This window comes from Zingiber officinale, chromosome 8B, assembly GCF_018446385.1.
Source record: "Zingiber officinale cultivar Zhangliang chromosome 8B, Zo_v1.1, whole genome shotgun sequence".
In the NCBI taxonomy this organism is placed as follows: domain Eukaryota; kingdom Viridiplantae; phylum Streptophyta; class Magnoliopsida; order Zingiberales; family Zingiberaceae; genus Zingiber; species Zingiber officinale.
Genome location: NC_056001.1, coordinates 106,630,474 through 106,650,034, shown reverse-complemented (window position 1 = coordinate 106,650,034; position 19,561 = coordinate 106,630,474). Strand labels below are relative to the sequence as shown.

Below are 19,561 nucleotides of genomic sequence, written 5' to 3'. Positions count from 1 at the left end.
TAAGAAGGCCTAGTGCCTCGCCACTGTCTGGAAGCTAAAATATTGAAATAAAATGTTTAATTAACTTACTGATAAAGTATTAAAATTAAAAATAAATAATGTTTTAAAAAGTTGTTTTTCAAACATTTTTTTTGAAAATTTATTAAAATTATTTTAACTGTAGAATTTTTTACTTAGAAAATTTTCTTGCTTTAATTTTTTTTTACTTAGAAAAGTTCTCAAAAATATTTTATTTTTTTTGCTAAATTTATTACAAATTTGTGATAATATCAATAATTTTAAAATTTTAAAGTTTTTATAACCCTTAGATTTTTCTTGGAACTCCATTTTTTAGAAGGAAAAGGTTAAATCTAGGGGGAGGTACATGATCAATTTTTTTATTTTTTTTGTACTTTATTGCAATATTATCTGTTTTACTTTTATGTCTATTTACCCTAACTTAACTTAGGTTGCTCATATCAAAAAGGGGGAGATTGTTGAAACCCTAATGTTGTTTTGATGTGATCAACAAGTTAAGTTAGGTCCTGTGGTGTTTTAACCTTGTGTTTAAGTGTGCAGGATCTTAGGAGCATAGAGAGTCGAGCAAAAGATGCAGCTAGCGAGAAGGACGACACGGGAGAGAGCCGATGGGCTCGGTGCGTCTGAGGTACGAGGTGCTGCGGAAGAGTATGCGAGTGGACGAGAAGGAGGCGCGATGTTTCCGAGGGACGAGAAGCTGGAGCGGAAGGTTGCTCAAGAAGGTCGAAATTGGGTTCCGACGAGCCTTATTTTGATTGACTGAAATCACCCAAGCGAGCGGAGCCGAGCGGAAGACCCGGAACAAGGTGAACAACACTGGAGCAGAGGGCTCAGACCAAAAGTCAACTAGGTTGACTTTAGTGGTCCAAGTGTCCGGAGCGATTCTGGGCGCCAGGAACTAGTTTTTGACTGGATCGCGGTCAAACACGATCCGTTGGGAGGGGGATAAAATTTTATCCCCCTCCCAGGCGCTTGGAACCATCCAAGCGTCCCGACTAAGGCTATAAATATAGCCTTGGTCTAGACACTATTCATTCATTCAAGCAATTAGTAAACCAACACTTGTGCGCTTCCATTTTTAGTTTAGCTTCTATTTTTTGTACGTCATTGCTGTAAGAGGCTTCTCCGCCTGAAGGAGATACTAGTGCGGCTCATTCCTTGGATTAACAACCTCCTCGGTTGTAACCAAGTAAAAATTCCTGTGCCTCTACCTTTTTAGTTCTTTCTTTAATTAATGCAAGTGTTGTTTTGAAAGTACGAGAAGGGTAGTTTTGTTTTTTATTTGTGCAGGCTATTTAACCCTCCCTTCTAGCCGGCCAACGCGATCCAACTGAAAGGAGGTGACAGTTCTGACGTTGGGGCTGAGAGGGGAGAAGGAGGCATCGACGAGGAGGGCAGCAGCGCAACGGCTGTGGCGACCTCAGCGGCGTCGGCTTGGAGGAAAGAAAGGAAGAGGCAGTGGCGTCCTCGCGTGCGTCTGTGTGGTGGCCTGGGCGTGAAGAGGCGGTAGTGCAGCTCGATGACGGGGGAGAAACTGGCGGCTGCGACGACAGTGGCTTGAAGAGGGAGAAGGGAAGGCGACGTCTGTGTCGAAGGAGGAGAGGAGATGGTGTCCGGAAGCACCTGTCAACCGTAGGAGTGGGAGAGTAGAAGAGAAGGGTGGTGGCTCGCCGACGACGAGGGAGATGGTGCTGACGGAGGTGGTCTCCTCTTCACTATGGCAGTGGAGAAAATTCCACGAAGAGGCCCTTTGCAACAGAACTTTCCCCCTTCCTTTAAGCCCTAAACAGTAAAAAGACCTCAATGCCCTCCTTCTTCTCCCTATTTCCACTAGGTCCTTCCCATATATCCGTATCACTAGTATTGATGCTTTTTATGATATTTAGAATAATTTTGATATTTTTAGTATTTATGTGTTAGAGTTTATTTATATTAGTATCCTATTATGTTAATTTTGATTTCTATTAAATTTGTTTTTCTGGAAGGTTTTTTGTTTTCAACAACAAATTTTCTCTTTATTTTTTTCGGATTCTCTTTTTACCTTCTTCTTAATTCCCCTCTTCTCATCTGCCAAACATCACCAATCCAGAAACCCCTAAACCTAATCAAACTTGTTTTCCTTTAGATTTGGTCAATCTCTTCCTCTCCTCACCTATCAATATCGAATATTTATTATTCTTATCATTGATTACCAGTACAAGGTGAATATGGTGGAAGATGCTAGTCCAGGTCATGTTCATTGCCTTTCCACCTGCAATATCATGAACTCTCCATGCTTGAATGTTCATTGCCTTTCTTTACGTTGATTTGTACATTCAATTGCACAATGTTAATTATTGGCGAATAATTTTGAACTGCTCAAAAAGGTTTCTGTTTTTTTCCTTCTACTGTAGGGTTTTGTTCTTTTCGCACTTGCTGTGACTGTTAGCATAGAATTTGAAGAGTCAAAGACTTCATCTTTAGTTGGTATGTGGAGTCGTCAACTCAAAATCAAACTCAAACAAAAGCTACTAAAGAATTTTGATGGATGTTAAAGGAACATTGGTATTTAAGGGTGGTCAAAGATACTTGTAACTCTATAGATTCATCTGTGAATATATATCTTGAAATGAAATGCAATTATACCTACTTTGAGTGGCGTGATCTCTTCTTCTTCTTCGTCTTCTTCTTCTTCTTCTTCAGATTAAGGCTGCATGCTCTCGGCTAGCTTTAGTCAAGAACAGAATGCATGTGGGTGGGGACATCATCAATCCATGATTGAGATCTCTAATTAGTCCTGCTCATTCGGTTTCAAAGATACTGCTACAGAAGTAGACTCATCTTTTCGCCTTTTTGCAACAAAAGCTGCAGAAATCAATCGCTAAGTCTTGGTCAGGTCGCGGAAAGCAGATGGACGGTGCTTGGTCCCTTCTCCTCCTCTTCCGCCTCCTCCCTCTGCAACTGATCTGCATAAAGCGATCGAAGCTAAAGAAAGACCTCCTTTGAATCCTCCATTGCAGTATCTTTGAAATGCATGCAGCTTTTGTTTTCTGATCATCCAAAGCTGGCGGCAACATGCATGTCTGCTTTCTTTCTCGTCAGTTACTTGCAGTTTGATTTATACTTGAGATTGGAGGCAAATTATTCTTGTCTGAAAAGATACGAGCAACTAATAAATTTTATGATTGATACGGCGGTTTAGGTCAAGAATCTTATTGACCTAGCGGTGAAAGTCATAACGAGTCAAACTTGACATAAGGGAGGGTTAACTCTGTTAAGGCGAAACACAGATCTGATCAAACCTGTCAGTGCCCTCATCTTCGCAATCCAAGTCTTATTTAAGGATAAACAATAGACCCCCCTTCAGTCTTAAAAGTAAACTCTATCTCAATCTCAAACTACCTTTTAGTCTTGAGAACAATTTTTATCTTAGTCTTAGACTATCTCTCAGTTTTAGCAACAAATTCCCTCTCAATCTCAGACACTATCTCAGTCTCATACTCTCTCTCAGTCTTGACAGCAGACTCCATCTCAGTTTCAGATTGTCTCTTAATGTTAGACTCCCTCTCAATCTCAGGCTCCCTAAGTCTCAGACCCCCTTCTCAGTCTCAGTCTCAGATTGCCTCTTAGTTTCAAACTTCCTTTCAATCTTAGACTATCTAAGTCTCAATCGCCGCCCCCCCCCTTTCAGTCTCATTCTTAGTCTCAGACTCCCTTTTAGCTTCAATCTCCCCCACTGTCTCGGCAACAGACTCCCTCTCATTCTCGGTCATAATCTCAGCAGTAGACTTCCTCTCAGTCTCAGCTCCCCCAGTCTCAATAGTAGATTTCCTATTAGTCTCATACTTCCTCTCAGTCTCTGTTGTTATCCTTGAGGGCATCTTTTGTCTCGGCCTCGACCGCCAACGTTCTCTTTCAAAAAAAAGAAGGTAATTCCGTACCTTAACGTACCCCCTAGTGTCAGACCCACGACATTAGGCGCATGGTGGGATAAACCCGAGATTATTAGTTCCTGAGAATCGACTCCGGCCATTACGCTAGAGATGTCATGCGCTCACTGTCTACGCTACGTCCTGAGGCCAACATTCTCTTTCAAAGGCAGATCCCAACATCGTCTCCCCCAAAGCCACTCCATATTGATGTCATATTTTTTATCCTTAAAACGGGGACTATGCCCTACGTTGGCTTGTGAGTAATAATCGTGATTATGAGGTTATCAAATCTGGTCCCCTAGATACTCATCTACTGACACGTGGTGTTGGATGAATAGAAAGACAATCAACGACTATCGGATTTGGTCCTCTCTTCTGCCCCAATGATGATATTCTAGTTGACGTGGAGGTACTCTTGAGAGAACCAAATAAGCATTCACTGAGATAATGAGAAGAGACTTTTTTTTTTTCTCAATTTCTCACAAACTCCCTATCTTTCTTATCCATCTTCATTCTTCCATATACCATCTCTAAACTCTAATTTGAACATTAGAGTAGCTTTGGAGTTCATCTCCCGGCTAATCTAACCCTCCATTTGAGTGTGTCTTAGGTTCCTTCATCTTCTTTCCCAACGATCTCTAGAGTATGCATATGTCAACTTGTTCGTTGACTGATAACTTGGCCGTCCATGGTGTTTTGGCTAGAACAATCAAAGAGAAAAAGATTTTTATTTCTTGTCTTCTAATGCTAAATTTTAATGTTTGAATTAGAGAGAGAGGAGATCAGATTCGATTCTCTGGTCCGTAATCCCTAATTCTTTTCACAATTTCTACGTCGGATCACGGTTGAAATCCCGTCAAAATTGACTACCATCTCCCTCGGGTCCACCTTTCTATCTAGATTATAGTTTTGAGTCGAGTTTGGTGGCTAGAGGCCGCAGGCCGGTGGATGGGCCGTCCCCTGCTTAGCATCATACAATCCGCTTGGCAGCTTTCGGCCACTTGACTTGATCCAAAACTATAACTTAGGTGGGAAGGTGAACTCAGGGAGATCGTAATTAATTTTAGCTAGATTTTGATCGCGATATGACAGGCAAATTAAAGAAAGGATCATTGATTACGAACTATGTTGCAAGAATATGGACGGGAGAGAGAGAGAGAGAGAGAGGGGGGGGGGGGTCTGCTGCTGCTATCACCTGGACACCCTGAAGCCTTGCCTTATAGAAGAGGCAGAGTTGTAATGTGGCAGAGACGAACGCAATCAATCAACCCTCTGTAAGAACATCACCTCTACCCTTTGAATTCGGAGCTGCCCTATGTAACATGAACGATATAATTAATGATTTCTCCCTCTTTTTCTGCTTGATCAGGCTTTTGATGATTCAAGAACATCCTTGAGGTTCGGTTTCTCAAGAGGAAAGTGGAGTAGATTTATGTGTTTCTTCTTGGTAAAGGACCCAGCTTTAGAAGAACCGTGATGGGTTTTCCACATCTTGATCACCACTACCATGAAGAGCTTCGTGGTCTCCCTTACTACGATCTTGCTAACAACGAGAGACTGTAAGTTTCTTCCATTTCAATTCTTGTGTTCTTCCGTCATCATCTTTAATTCTCATAGTAATGATGGAATCAATTTTCCTGCAGGAACTTGGGCGATGGCCTATCAAATGCCTATGGCAGAGAATTGCTGCTATCCAGCTACGGAGACTGGAGCTTAAACCATGAGGCATCACCTATAAACTCACAGCTTACTCAAGAACAAGCATTCATGAACCAGCTGCTACAAGAACACCAGCTGATCATCCTGGAGAAGGTGAAGGAGGAGTTGCTGGGCCTTCGGCCGCTGCCGCCGAGGAACTTTTCAGAAAGCTCAAGCTTCGACGCATACGGCTGCATGGCGGCATTGGCAACTCCGGCGATGCTGGAGCCGCCGTCGACATCCTTGGACGCGGATCTTCCGGCGCTGGAATTGTTACCTTCCGGCTTTGATCACCATCTGCAAGAGTCAATTCCGGGTTCATTTTTCCTGCACCAAAAGGTGTGCGCACGCTCTCCGTCAGAAACATTTGCATAAACCATGAAACAAATTTAGATTTGATTTTTCATTTTCTTATGAAGTCACTGTTGCATGCTCTGGAGCTGCAGTCTGTGATCAGTGGAGTAACAGCAGAAAATAGACGATGCAATTCTCCCTGGGAACAAAAACCATCTCCCACACCACCACTCAGAAAGCTTCAGTTTGAGCACCGATCTTCTATCTCTCCTTTAAAGGTAATATATATATTTAACACGAGATGCAGTTTTTGTTGAATCTGATTGATTCTTACACAAAAAATAATAATAAAAAGATTAGAAAGGAGAAACTGGGTGACAGGATCGCAGCATTACAGCAGCTTGTGGCACCATTTGGCAAGGTAATCCATCGTTTATTTAAATTAATCCTTGTAAGTTTGTCATGAGTTTCTTCATGCAGACTGACACGGCTTCAGTGTTGATGGAGGCGATTGGTTGCATCAAGTATCTCCTAGGCCAAGTTGAGGTGATCAGTAATCCCAGCATTTTATTACTATCGTGTTAATTAATAACTGTGTATGTATCAATCTATGCATCTTCCAGAATTTAACTGAAAAATACACGAGATTATCTGGAAATAAAAGATCAAGAACAGTAATGCAAGAGGCAGCAGATAAACTAGGGGAGGAGAGTTTTGAGCCGAAGGGAGGTTTGAGGAGCAGAGGACTCTGTTTGGTGCCTTTGTCATGCACATCATACATCGTTTCTGAAGAAACTGATTGAATCTCTGTCTATATTTGTTTCCGAAGAGTGTTAGGTTTGTTTAAACTAGCTAGTAATTGGTACTTCCTTCATGTTCTAATCCTTATCTTAATGAGTTTCTTCCTACATATCATCCATTTATCACTTGTGATACAATTAGACAGCGAAGTTTGAGTTCAACGAAGAAGCAAAAATACAGCAATACAAATCAGAGTTTATCAGGAAATGTAGGCGAATTTGCTACGTTGTTCTCGCCATTAGATCACAGATTGATCACCAGCCTCTGCAAAAAAAAAAAAAAAAAAAAAACATAAGTAAATAAATAAACGATCCGAAAATCTCTAATAGTAAATTCAACTTCCTTTTTAGCCCCTAAACTCTAAATCCCTACATCAAGAAAACTTTATTACCACTTTTGCATGCAAACTTTTTTTTACTCTAACTCCCTAATAAACATCGATTTATCTAATTATACTTATTGTTTTAGATATAGAAATTCAAAATGAGGGATAATTCCTCCTAAGAACAATAAACTATTTTCTATTAAATTGAATACGATTCTTTTTACACATGACCAATCGATTGATATATTTGATTCTAATTAAATGGTGTTAAATTTATAAGAAATTATACTCATTTTAAACTTTTTTACCTCATTTTTTTATATGTACAAAAAAATTTAAAATGAGATATAATTCCTTTTAAATTCAACACTATTTAACTAAAATCAGTATATCAATTTGATTGAAAATATATTAAATTTTAGTTTAGATATACTAAATTGAGACGGAATTATATCTCATTTAGATTTTTTTTTTACCTAAAAAATAAGAATAATTAGATAAATGGGTGTACATTAAGGAGTTGGCAAACAAATTTTTTCTGACACTGGGACTAGGAAGAAGTTGAGTTTGCATGGAGTTTAAGACAATTTTACAAAGTGAAAACAAACAGAGACAAGATACAGAGACGGGAGAATTGAAGTTGCCAACCTTTCCCGGGAACGATGATGACTGGAGCTGCTTTACAGTGGCGGAAACAGTATTCACTGACGCTTCCCTGCAGCACGCTGCCACAGAGAAATGAGAGCTTTGTTCAAGATGATTGATTGGATTGGGAAGTTTAACGATTAAGAACACAGTGGTAGAACAGAAATTAGCCATAATTTAGTCCTTTTTTTCCTTAGGAATTAAAGCAAGTATGAGCTAGGCACTTTGATATACCGTTGGACGACACCCCGGCCACGGGTTCCCATGACGACGGCCGCCGGCTTGATTCTCTCTGCTTCCCGGCAAATCACCTTCCCGGCGTCACCTTCCACTATACGAGCCTCCGATCTCACCTGCAATCGCCATTACTGTCATTTTTCACCGAGGCCAAGATAAAAATAATGAAATCGATGGGAACGTCAGTTACTTACCAGAGCTACTTTGAAGGCCTCGACGGCGAGCGTCTCCATCAGCTGCTGAGTGGTCTCGTACAGCAGCTCGTTGTTCGTGCCTGCGCAGGTTTAGAACAGCAACAGGTTTGGGTGAGAATAAAGGGCAGGCGAGGAGTGAAGCAATTGATGGCGAAACGGAACTGGGGACGGCGTGGACGAGGTGGAGGGTGTCGGCGAGGCGGCAGAGGTGGGCGAGGGCCCAGTGGAGGGCGTGGCGGCTGTTGGGGCCGTGGTCGACGGCGACGAGGATGTCCCGGCCGCGCCGCCGCTCGCCGGTCTCGCGGTCTAGCTCCGCGGGGTCCTGCACGATGGGGATCAGCGACGGCAGCACCACCTCCCTCCAGTTGTACTCCTCCACCTCCTCATCCAAAGTCTCCATGAGGTCGTCGATCGGAAGAACAGGAACGAGAGGAACCCTCGAGAACGTGCGGTCGTATTTTTTTTTTTTTTTCTACTTCGGTCGGTGACTTATTTCTATCGAGCTGTGATTGAAAAGACGAAAACAAACACGTTTTCGACAAAGAATCTCTGAAAACGGGTAGACTGAATGTAACCATATTTCTTCAATAATACCTTTAAAATTTAAAATAAATTATGGAGAGAAAAATTTTTAATCATAATTTTAACATTACATATAATTTTCATATCAAAAAAAACTTTTTTCCCATTTTTTACATGTAAAATTTTATTTACTTTAATTCTTAGATAAATATGATTATCTAATTACCCTTTAGAATTTTTAGGTACAAAGTATCCAAAAATGTATAATTCCTTTAAAGTCAGCACTTTATATTAAAATCGAATATATTTTCTATCAAAATTATCCCTCCTATTTTTTAGGTACAAAAGTCTAAAAACAAATATAATTACTGTTAAATTCGGCGTTTTATCGAGTATATTTTCTATTACATTGAGCACAATTTTTTCCTGTTTAATATAATTCTTCCTAAATTCAATATCATTTAAAGAAAATCTAATATATTTTTATTCCAATTGAGTATCATTTAAAGAAAATCTAGTATATTCTCCATTTAATTGAGATGGAAAAAGAATGGTGCTATAGAAAATATATTATATTCTAGTTTAATATACTGAATTTAAACGAAATTATACTCATTTTTGGGATTTTAATACTTAAAAATATCAGGGACAATTAGGTACATACGATTGATTAAGGAGCAGAAAAAAAAAAGATTTTTTTTATGAATGAGAATACATGCAAAATTTTATTTGCCACTAGGACTACATGCAATTTTTTTCACAAATTATTTGTTTTTTAAATTTAAATAATTATTTTTACCACACAATACCTTTATCTAAACTTTTTATTATTTTTATTTTATTATTATTTTTCTTCTCATTCTTTCTATTTTTTAATTATTTTTTCTCGATGTATTCATTTTATTTTTTTCTCTTCTAAATTAAATAATATTTTAATATTTTAAAAAATATATTTTATTTCTTAAATTTAGAGAATTAATATTTATAAAATCTAAATTTAAAAAATAAATATGATAATAAATTATTCTCCTATAAAATATTTTACTTAGAATTTAACCTTATCCATATAAATGGTCCTGTTAGGATAAATGCTCCTATAATTTATCCTCATTTAGAGAACGTGAGACTATTTTGAAAGAATCGTTCAGTTGACGATGATGATTTTATCTTTTCTCCCATGTATAATTTTTTTTCCGTTCAAATATGAAACAATCGCTCCTGCATGATCGTTCCATGCTACCTAGACTACTTTGTCATTTTTTCATCCTTCCTATCTTTCTCTTCCATTCTTGCTTCCTTTCCCTTCTCTCATCCTCCCTTCTAGAATTCTTTTACCTTTTCAATTCCCTTTCCACAGGGATTTTCTTTCTTTCGTAAATTTCTTTCCATCTTAAATTTCTTTTTCACGCCCCCAAGTAAACAGAGGCTAAAAAGGAAGAAAAAAAATAAACGATGACAATGACAGTCTCAGGATTCAGGAAGCCTCTATTCGATGGTTAAGATTAAATATACTTTAATGCTGTTTATTAGGAAGGGCGGACGAGTTTAAGAAATTTATCAGGGAAAAATGCTCTGTTAATTAAAAGGAGGAAGCTTAGAAAGGAGGGAAAGAAATTCATTATAATGTCCTATTTATTTAGGAGGACGGATTAAATATTGAATAATTTTTTTGGCCCTGATAATTTTTCATTATTTATTTCACATCCTTGTCATTATTTACTTATTACATTTACTTATTACAAAATGATGAATTCATCCACGAATTGATTTATGAATAATTTTTTCTTTGCATGAATAATATTTTAATAGATCTTAATCAATTCTGAGAGTAAAATACTTGAGGATTTTATCTTTTCTCATGAATAATATTTTATCTTGGCTACTTTGTTTTTTTTCCATCCTCTCTAGATCTCTTTCATTCTTGCTTCCTCTCCCTTCTCTCTTCTCCCATGTTGAAATTCCTTTTCCTTTTCAATTTCCTTTCCACAAGGATTTGTTTTTCAAATTTCTTTCCTTCTTAAATTTCTTTTCCACGCCCCCAAATAAATTTCTTAAATTTCGTCCCTGACTAAGGGTAAAGCCACCCTTGCTGCCTTCACCTCCCAGCCTGGTCGGCGTCACCTGCCGAGGTCAACCATAGCGGCCGGACTGCAAGCACGGAGGAGTGTCCAGCTTGCACCGCCGCCCTTGGTCGCGGGTGCTGCCCTGCGCCATTGCCTCCTTCCAGCTTCGCACTAGTGATGATGTTGCCATTAGTGTTGATGTAATATCTTCTGGGTTAAGTTAACTAGGTTGATTAAATTTGAGTTGGTTTAAATTTGACTCTTAATTAGGACCGTAAACAAGCTGAGCTGAGTCGAGGTTTGGGATATTCAAGCTTATTTGATAAGGTAACTAAGCCGAGCCGAACCGAACTTAAAATGAACCAAGCTTTTGACATAAGTGTTCAAGCTTGGCTTGGTTTATTTTTTATGAGCTTGAGCTTGTTTGAACCTTGACTTGAGCTTAGTTCGTTTAGATGTTATTAAGTTCTCAATTCAAGCTTAGCTTGAGCTTGGTTCGAGGTTGATTCGTTTAGATGTTATCAAGTTCTCAATTCAAGTTTGTTTGATTGTTTGAAATTTTTAGTTATTTGATTGATGATTGATCTTGATAATTTAAATTTATTTATTTTATTATTTATTTAGCATATTGAAAAGAGTTTTATTAATGAATATGGTTCGTGAACATTGTTCATGAACGTTATTCACGAACATTGTTCACAAACGTTGTTCACGAACGTTAACGAGCTGAACATATATGTGTTTAAGGTTGTTTATTTAGCTTAACGAGCTATTCAAACTTGTTTGCTTAATTAATCTTATGTATATTGAACGAACATAAACAAGCTCTTACCAAGTTGATAACCAAACTTGTTCACGAATGTTTGGTTCATTTACAGCCCTAGTCTTGATGTTTAAGTTTCGATGTTTGACAATATATGGAGATTGCAGGTGCAATCGTCCGATTGGAGAAATTATTGGTGCAATTCCCCTCTGGTCAAGGTTTGACCAGTTTGATGTAAAGAAGAGTCAAGTAGGTCAAGGTTTATCGGATACTTGACTGGTAAAGCCCTAACTGGAGGTTAGGCAAAGGCAAGTTCTGGTGAGTGAAGCCAGGTAGTTGGAAATCCTGGTGAGTGAAACCAGGTGAAAGACCTAATGAGTGAAGCTAGGCAGTTGAAAATCCTGGTGAGTGAAGCCAGGTGAAAGACCTAGTGAGTGAAGCTAGGCAGGTGAAAGTCCCTGTGAGTGAAGCCGGACAGTGGGAAAATCCTAGTGAGTGAAGCTAGGTGAAAGTCCTGGTGAGTAAAGTCAGACAGATGGAAAGTCCTGGTGAATGAAGCCGGGCAGATGGAAAGTCCTAGTGAGTAAAGCTAGGTAGATGGAAAGACCTGGTGAGTGAAGTCAGGTACGAGGAAATCCAGATGAGTCAAGGGTGACCAGACATCTGGTGGAAGTCCAAGTGGGTCATGGAGGACCGGACACTTGGCACGAGACGGTAAGTCCAAGTGGGTCAAGGTTAACCAGATACTTGGCACATGGAGAAAAGTTCAAGTGAGTCAAAGGATTGATCGGACACTTGGTGAAGAAGTCCCAGCAGGTCAAGGTTGACCAGATGCTAGGCAGAAGGAATCCCAACAGGTCACGGTTGATTAGATGTTGGGTTTGGGAACCTTAGACTTGAGTTTAGGCAAGTCAAGGTTGGGGCAATCGATTGGCTAATCTATTGACCCAAGCTCAATCGATCAATTGAGAGAGTGTTGTGACAAGCAACGACCCAATCGATCGATCGATCAATTGAGAGCAAGTGTTGTGAGCACAGAGAGCTGCCCAATCGATCGGGCATCGCCAATCGATCGGTCGATCGTTTGGCAGCTAGTTTTCTCATGCAATCCCGAGAAAGCCTGAATCGATCGGTCGATCGATTCAGGCAGCTTCCTGCGAGCATATAGGTGCTCTGAATCGATCAACCGATCGATTTAAGCCTCCCAAATTGATTGAGATTCGATCATTGCACAGGATGCAGGCGATAGACGGCTGCGATGGCTGGGATATGATGTGGAAATTGATTGGGATGAAGCCCAATCGATTGGGAGTCGTAGGAGTGCACAGTATATAGCTGTTGTGAGCGTTTTTCTTAGTGCTTCTCACACGCGATTCTTCCCGATTCTTCATGCGATTTCTCCACTGCTCACAGCCAGTTCTTGAAGGCTCTTGGGGACAAGTGCTAGTGCACTTCCAAGATTCAAGAGGCTACAACAAGCGACAAGTAAGCAAGAAGAGAGAGATTTTTATTTGTTTTCATTGTTTTTTCTTCTTGTGTTGAGTTGTTGTATGTGTGAGTGTTGTACGAGATTTCTTCACCTCTGGTAGTTACCGAGAAGGAGTGTTTTTGTTAGTAGAGTGAGCGTTGTGTGTGGATCCTTGGATTAACCACCTCTTCTTAAGGTGGATACCAAGTAAATCTACTTGTTAGCGTTGTGAGTGTGTTTTCTTGTTCCTTATTCCACTGCATATCATCGAAGAAGCAGATCACCGAAGCGTGACGAGCTATTCACCCCCCTCTAACTACAAATCGACCATAACAAGTGGTATCAGAGCGAGATCGCTCTTCACCGGAATCATCGCAGGAAGGGGCAACAAGATAGAGGGAGAAGAAGTTGAAGCAAATTCAAAAGTCGAAGACTACATCAAAAGGCTCAACTTCAAATGGAATTCTAAGATGGACTTTGGTTCGACACAAGGGTGTCTCCACCATTCATATCAATGAGCTTCAATTCTTAGAAATCAAGGATAAAAAATTTTCTCATGATGGAGATAGAGCAATGATTTTCTCTAATGGAAGGTTTTGAAGCTCCAAAAGATTCAAAGGGCAAAATTCTCAAGAAAAGCAAATGGAGCAAAGAGCAAACTCAAAGGTGCAAGGCGAACGACAAGGTAACTAAATTATTGGTTAGTCTATTGCCAAGCACAATCATTTGCAAAATTAGAGAATACAAGGATACAAATGAACTATGGAGTAAATTGGCCAAGATTTATGAAGAACCCTCCACTACACCAAACCAAGAGAAATCTAAAGAGGGTGACTCATTGGAGCAAGACCAAGAGGAAGAGGACTCTAAAGTTGAGAGATGCTCAACTTCCGAAGAAGAAGTCCAAGAAGCTTCATCCTCAAAGGAGTGTAACCAAAAGAGCAAAGAGGGAGCATACTCTTTGTTTCATGTGCAAGAGGATGAAGATGATGAAGCTTCCACCTCTAGGATTGAGGGGGGTGTAGATCATTGACTCTGAAGCGAGAAGAAGCCTCTATCTCCGGATCAAGTGAAGAAGAAGAAGATGGTGCCACCTCCACAAGTCAAGCAAAATCAATTGGAGAATCGAGTGTCATCCCTACACGTGAAGGTACAATTAGTTCAATTAAAAATAAAAATCATATCATTTTCTTTGAGTGTAGGGAACATGGGTGCTATAAGAGTAAGTGCCCCAAATTAGCCAAGAAGAAGGGCCAAGTGACATCTAAGGGCAAGGAGAAGCCCAAAGAGACCGCCCCCATGACAAAGAAGAGCAAAGAGCACATAGTGTGCTTCTTATGCAATCAAAAAGGACATTACCGGAGCTAATGTCCAAAGGGGAAGAAATCGGTCAAGCCTAAAGGAGGAAGCACAAGTCAAGGGGGAGCCTCCAAGGTAAAACCCAAGGTAAAACCCAAGGTATCATTTATTGAGCCTATCCCTTTAAGAAATGGTAAAAAGCATGCTAGTTTAGTTTATATCATTTTAATGTTATTTATCATAAAAATATGAAGCATGATAGAATTAATGGAAATCATGTAGCTTATCATTTTTAAACCACTCAACCTAAGGTTAGAAAGGTAGACAACAAATTAGGCAATAATTCCAAGGGGTTAAAATATATGCCTAAGAAAAAGGAAAATCAAGGTTTTAGTGAAAAATCTAAGGTTGAGAAGTTATAGAAATAAAATCAAGTCTTGAGGTCAAGAGTTGATAAATTGGAGAGGACCCTTAGAAAAATCACAAATAGAACACAAGGGTCTAAGAATCAAAACTTAGGTTTAGGACAACAAGAACCATCCAATGGTCATAGAGGTTTGAGATACAAACCTAAAACCAAGAAGGATATTCCTTCTTATCATAGAGTTCCATATAGTTATGGAATTAACCCTAAGTCTAGGGGTCAAGTCAAAAATACAAGGGAAGCTATCCCTAGAAGTATTTCTGCCAAGGCCAATGTGACTAAGACTTCTAAGAAGTCTAAGAAAATCACCAAGAAGGTCACAAGGAAAGTTATCCCTAGAGTTGACTTAGAGGAAGTGACCAAGGCTTCTAAGAAGCCTAGAAAGGTCATTAGGAAGGTATCTAGGGAAGTTATCCCTAGTGAATACCTTGAACATCCAAGGAGCACCAATAGGTGTTGGGTTCCTAGGAGTATATTCTCTACACCCTAGAGGGTTAGAGAGTGTCAACTTAAATTAGAAGGGTGATTGACCCAACCTTGATGTAGTTGGTACTTGAAGCGCATTTTCAAGGTTTTTGTTAACATTTGAAAATGAAGAGGATAAATTAATTACTCTTTGGAAGAGTAAAATGTGTCAAAATTTGAGAAATTGGATTTAATTTAAATTGACGCAACTAAGGAAAGGCAAAAGAAATGCTAAGTTGGGGTTTGACATTTCCTTGAGAAAATGAGGGCAAATCTAGGATCAATTTTAGGTTTAGCTAAGGATTAATGATACTTAGATAGGTTATCTAAGTATATTTTATCTATACTAATTTGCCATGATTGTTTGCCCATCATATGTCATGACATCATATTTTGTATTCATGTTTATTGTGAAAAATACAAAAATACCATGTCATGTCATACATACATCATGTAGCTAAAGTGTATTTTCTTTTGAAAATCATTTATTTTGATGTATGCCATAAATCATCATGCATTATTTTTTAATTCCTTGCAATTAAGGACAATGACATTTATTAACAAGTGACATCTTAGATGGATGTTTATAATTCACAAAAATACCTAGATAGAGATGTATGATCCCTAGTTTAGGGAAAAACTAAAATCTACATCTCACAAAGACTATCAGGTGACTTCTATGTGTTTTAGTACACATTAAATACAAGTGAGATGCTAGGATGATGAACAAGACTCAAGATATTGATTTAGTGCATCTAGTTGAGTTTTGATTTCATCAAAGCACATAGTTGTGTACTCCAATAATTGGGAAAGCTAATGTACAAGTCATGTGCATTGAGCCCAAAGAACATGGTTGGAAATTGATTTTGAAAAATATTTTAAATATACTTTGAAAAACCTTGGTGAAGGCTATCTTTTGATAGTAATCATCATTGAAAAGTTAGACACAAACTTGAAAGAAACATTGAAGTTTTTACAAGTTACCAAGTTTGTGTCAATATTTGAAAATAAGATGTATTTTCTTATAAAACTATTTTTCCTTGATACCCTAAATAATAATTACAATAATTTTCATGATTTTTAGAATTTTGTAGAATTTTTAGAGCATTTCTGAATTTCATTGAAATTGGATTTCAGGAAATCAGACTTCCAATCGATTGGATGATCGATTGGAGTGTCTTAATTGATCGGGCGATCGATTGAGATGGGTATTGTCATGAGCAGAAGCTCGCTGAATCGATCATCTGATCGATTCAACCTTGCCTAGATCGTGGATCGATTCAGAGGTAATTTCCTTAAACAGAAGTTCGCGGAATCGATCAGGCGATCGATTGAAACCAGTGTCAATCAATTGAGACCCAACCCAATTGATGGAAAAGGCTAATTTTGGTTGGAAAAGTATGATTTCAGCACTTTAAGTCATTTTAAGCCTCTTTAACCATTCCTAACCCCTTGAAATACATTTTTCACATTTAGGGGGAGTTTTCATGATGAAAACAAGGAGAAATGGTTAAGGATCACTAAGTTGAAGTTTAGGATGAAGTTTGACTTCAATATTGACTTTTTAAATCTCAAAACTTTACATTTTGGGTTTCCTAAAGGTTTAGGGATTCCAAGTTATTATTGGTGCAATGACAGAAGTTTGAAGCATGTTTTTAGGGGGATATACTCTTTAAAAACATGAAAATATTTTTTAGAAACCATTGAAGGTGGTAAATCCTTCGTTTGGATAAATGCTCAAGTTTGAGCATTGGGGAACAATGGAAGATTGGATGTCTTCATTGTAGAACAGGAGTATACTTAAGGATGAGCATTGGATATAATGAAGGGTATGAGACCTTCATTGGGATTGTGAAGTGTTTAATGCTCAAGGGTGTGCATTGAAGATAATGAAGGGTATGAGACCTTCATTGTGGTGTTGTGAACAACATGTGAGGTTGTGAATAACGTTGAGTAACTCTTCAAGGGGAGAGTTTTTGATGTGTACCAATAGGGGGAGAAATGTAGGGTTTAAATTAGGCCTTTGTCCCTCAAGAAAATTTTGAGGGAGAATGTAGGGTCTAAATTATACCTTTATTATCCAAAGGGCATTGACATGAAGAATAAGTTGAGGTTATGGGATTAACCTAACTTAAAGGTATTGTCAAACATAAAAAAAGGGAGAGATTGTTGGTGCAATATTCCCTGGGTTAGGTTAACCAGGTTGACTAAGCTTGAGTTGGCTCAAGCTTGAGTCTTGATATTTGGGGTTCGATGTTTGGCAATACATGGAGATTGCAGATGCAATCGTCTAATTAGAAAAATTATTGATACAATTCCCCTTTGGTCAAGGACTAACCAATTTGATGTGAAGAAGAATCAAGTAGGTCAAGGTTAACCGGATACTTGACTGAGAAAGTCCTAACTGGAGGTTAGGCAAGGAAAAATCCTGGTGAGTGAAGCCAAGTGAAAGACCTAGTGAGTGAAGTTAGGCAGTTGGAAAATCCTGGTGAGTGAAGTTAGGCAGAAGGAAAGACCTAGTGAGTGAAGCTAGGTGAAAGTCCTGGTGAGTGAAGCCAGGCAGATGGAAAACCCTAGTGAGTGAAACTAGGTAGATGGAAAGACCTGGTGAGTGAAGTCATGCATGTAGAGATCCAGGTGGGTCAAGGGTGACTGGACATCTAGTGGAAGTCCAAGTGAGTCATGGAGGACTAGACACTTGGCACGAGACGGTAAGTCCAAGTGGGTCATGGAGGATCGAACACTTAGCACGAGACGATAAGTCCAAGTGGGTCAAGATTGACCAGACATTTGACACAAAGAGAAAAATCCTAGTGAGTGAAACTAGGCAGATGGAAAGACCTGGTGAGTGAAGTCAGGCACGTGGAGATCCAGGTGGGTCAAGGGTGATTGGACATCTAGTGGAAGTCCAAGTGAGTCATGGAGGACCAGACACTTGGCACGAGACGGTAAGTCCAAGTGGGTCATGGAGGACCGAACACTTGGCACGAGATGATAAGTCCAAGTGGGTCAAGATTGACCGAACACTTGACACAAAGAGAAAAGTCCAAGTGGGTCACAGGATTGATCGGACACTTGGTGAAGAAGTCCCAGCAGGTCAAGGTTGACCAGATGCTAGGCAGAAGGAGTCCCAACAGGTCACGATTGACCGAATGTTGGGTTTGGGAACCTTGGACTTGAGTTTAGGTAAGTCAAGGTTGGGGCAATCGATCGGTTGATCGATTGACCCAAGCCCAATTGATCAACAGATCGATTGGGAGAGTGCTACGATAAGTAGTGACCCAATCGATTGGCTGATCAATTGGGAGAAAGTGTTGCGAGCATAGAGAGCTGCCTAATCGATCAACCGATCGATTGGGCACCGCCAATCGATCGGTCGATCGATTGGCAGTTGGTTTTCTCACGTGATCGTGAGAAAGCCTGAATCGATCGGTCGATCGATTCAAGCTGCTTCTAGCGAGCATAGAGGCGCTATGAATCGATCAATCGATCGATTCAAGCCTCCCCAATCGATTGTCCGATCGATTGGGATTAGACCGTTACGCATGATGCAGGCGATGGATGGCTAGATGGCTGGGATGTGACGTGGCAATCGATTGGGACGAAGCCTAATCAATTGGGAGCCGCAGGAGCGCACAGTATATAGCTGTTGCGAGCGTTTTTCTCAGTGCTTTTCACTCGCGATTCTTCCCAATTCTTCACACGATTTCTCCACTGCTCATAGTCAGTTCTTGAAGGCTCTTGGGGACAAGTGCTGGTGCACTTCCAAGATTCAAAAGGTAACAAAAAGGAAGATAGGGATTTTTGCTCACCAAAGGTGGCACTTAGCTCTAAGTTGACTGGAGTGAGCCCAAAAATAAATAATAGGCCTTCTATGGTCAAGGCGGGTAAATTAAACTTTGCATCTTTTAACTTTTCTAGGGCTTCACGTAGAGTTGGATATGCGGAGATGTTACTTAAATTAGGGAGAGGGGGAAGATCTTGTTGCCAGGGCACAGGGTAAGGTGGAGAAGGTGGGAGGTGTTGGGATCTTAGATGGCTAGAGGGGGGGTGAATAGCCTCTTAAAAAATTTAAACACAAATTTCTACAAAAAACTTGTTAGCACAGCGGAATTAGAAAACTAAAACAAAGAAGAAACAAGCACACTAACACACTGATTTACGAGGTTCGGGGATAACTTGCCCCTACTCCTCGGCGTGTCCGTAAGGTGGACGAGTCCTTGATCTTCGGTAGATCACACCCCGGATGACTCCGGCTAATGAAGCTCTCCCTCTCGGTGGAGTAACCTCTCCACAAAGTCTCAAGAAATATATAAGTTAAAGCACAAGACTTAACTTACAGAGCTCGATGGCACAGAAGAATGAAATGAAGCTTACAACCACGCGAGGATCAGTGGAAACAGAGAACTCACATATCGCAGTTTTTCACCCGAG

At 39.6% G+C, this 19,561-nt stretch overlaps 2 protein-coding genes across 4 annotated transcripts; one reads left to right on the top strand and one right to left on the bottom strand.

Moving 5' to 3' along the window:
• The first annotated feature begins 5,062 nt into the window (after window positions 1-5,062).
• On the top strand, window positions 5,063-6,728 carry LOC122017900 (transcription factor bHLH110-like). Of its 3 annotated transcripts, none has more exons than XM_042575616.1 (7): window positions 5,063-5,203; window positions 5,299-5,488; window positions 5,573-5,966; window positions 6,074-6,199; window positions 6,277-6,342; window positions 6,402-6,467; window positions 6,545-6,728. In XM_042575616.1, exons 2-7 carry the CDS (start codon window positions 5,406-5,408, stop codon window positions 6,722-6,724), a joined length of 915 nt encoding a protein of 304 aa, XP_042431550.1. In that variant the 5' UTR covers window positions 5,063-5,203; window positions 5,299-5,405; the 3' UTR covers window positions 6,725-6,728. The 3 variants fall into 3 exon arrangements, with proteins under 3 accessions (XP_042431550.1, XP_042431549.1, XP_042431551.1); XM_042575615.1 differs by having other exon boundaries at window positions 6,047-6,199; XM_042575617.1 differs by having other exon boundaries at window positions 6,047-6,199; window positions 6,418-6,467; window positions 6,545-6,675.
• Window positions 6,729-6,795: 67 nt separating this feature from the next.
• LOC122017901 (universal stress protein PHOS34-like) lies at window positions 6,796-8,615 on the bottom strand. Its single transcript, XM_042575619.1, has 5 exons — window positions 8,286-8,615; window positions 8,124-8,203; window positions 7,927-8,045; window positions 7,696-7,772; window positions 6,796-6,986 (listed from the first exon to the last, which is right to left on the bottom strand). Exons 1-5 carry the CDS (start codon window positions 8,521-8,523, stop codon window positions 6,961-6,963), a joined length of 540 nt encoding a protein of 179 aa, XP_042431553.1. The 5' UTR covers window positions 8,524-8,615; the 3' UTR covers window positions 6,796-6,960.
• Window positions 8,616-19,561: the final 10,946 nt, after the last annotated feature.

Bases quoted from the DNA above. Each gene is read 5' to 3' on its own strand.
- LOC122017900 (XM_042575615.1), top strand. From the start codon at position 5,406: ATGGGTTTTCCACATCTTGATCACCACTACCATGAAGAGCTTCGTGGT. The intron at 5,489-5,572 runs GTAAGTTTCTTC...ATTTTCCTGCAG, and splicing joins CTTGCTAACAACGAGAGACT to GAACTTGGGCGATGGCCTAT. The intron at 6,200-6,276 runs GTAATATATATA...AATAATAAAAAG, and splicing joins CTTCTATCTCTCCTTTAAAG to ATTAGAAAGGAGAAACTGGG.
- LOC122017901 (XM_042575619.1), bottom strand. From the start codon at position 8,523: ATGGAGACTTTGGATGAGGAGGTGGAGGAGTACAACTGGAGGGAGGTG. The intron at 7,773-7,926 runs GTATATCAAAGT...TCTCTGTGGCAG, and splicing joins GGCCGGGGTGTCGTCCAACG to CGTGCTGCAGGGAAGCGTCA. The intron at 6,987-7,695 runs GTTGGCAACTTC...TTTTTTTTGCAG, and splicing joins CATCATCGTTCCCGGGAAAG to AGGCTGGTGATCAATCTGTG.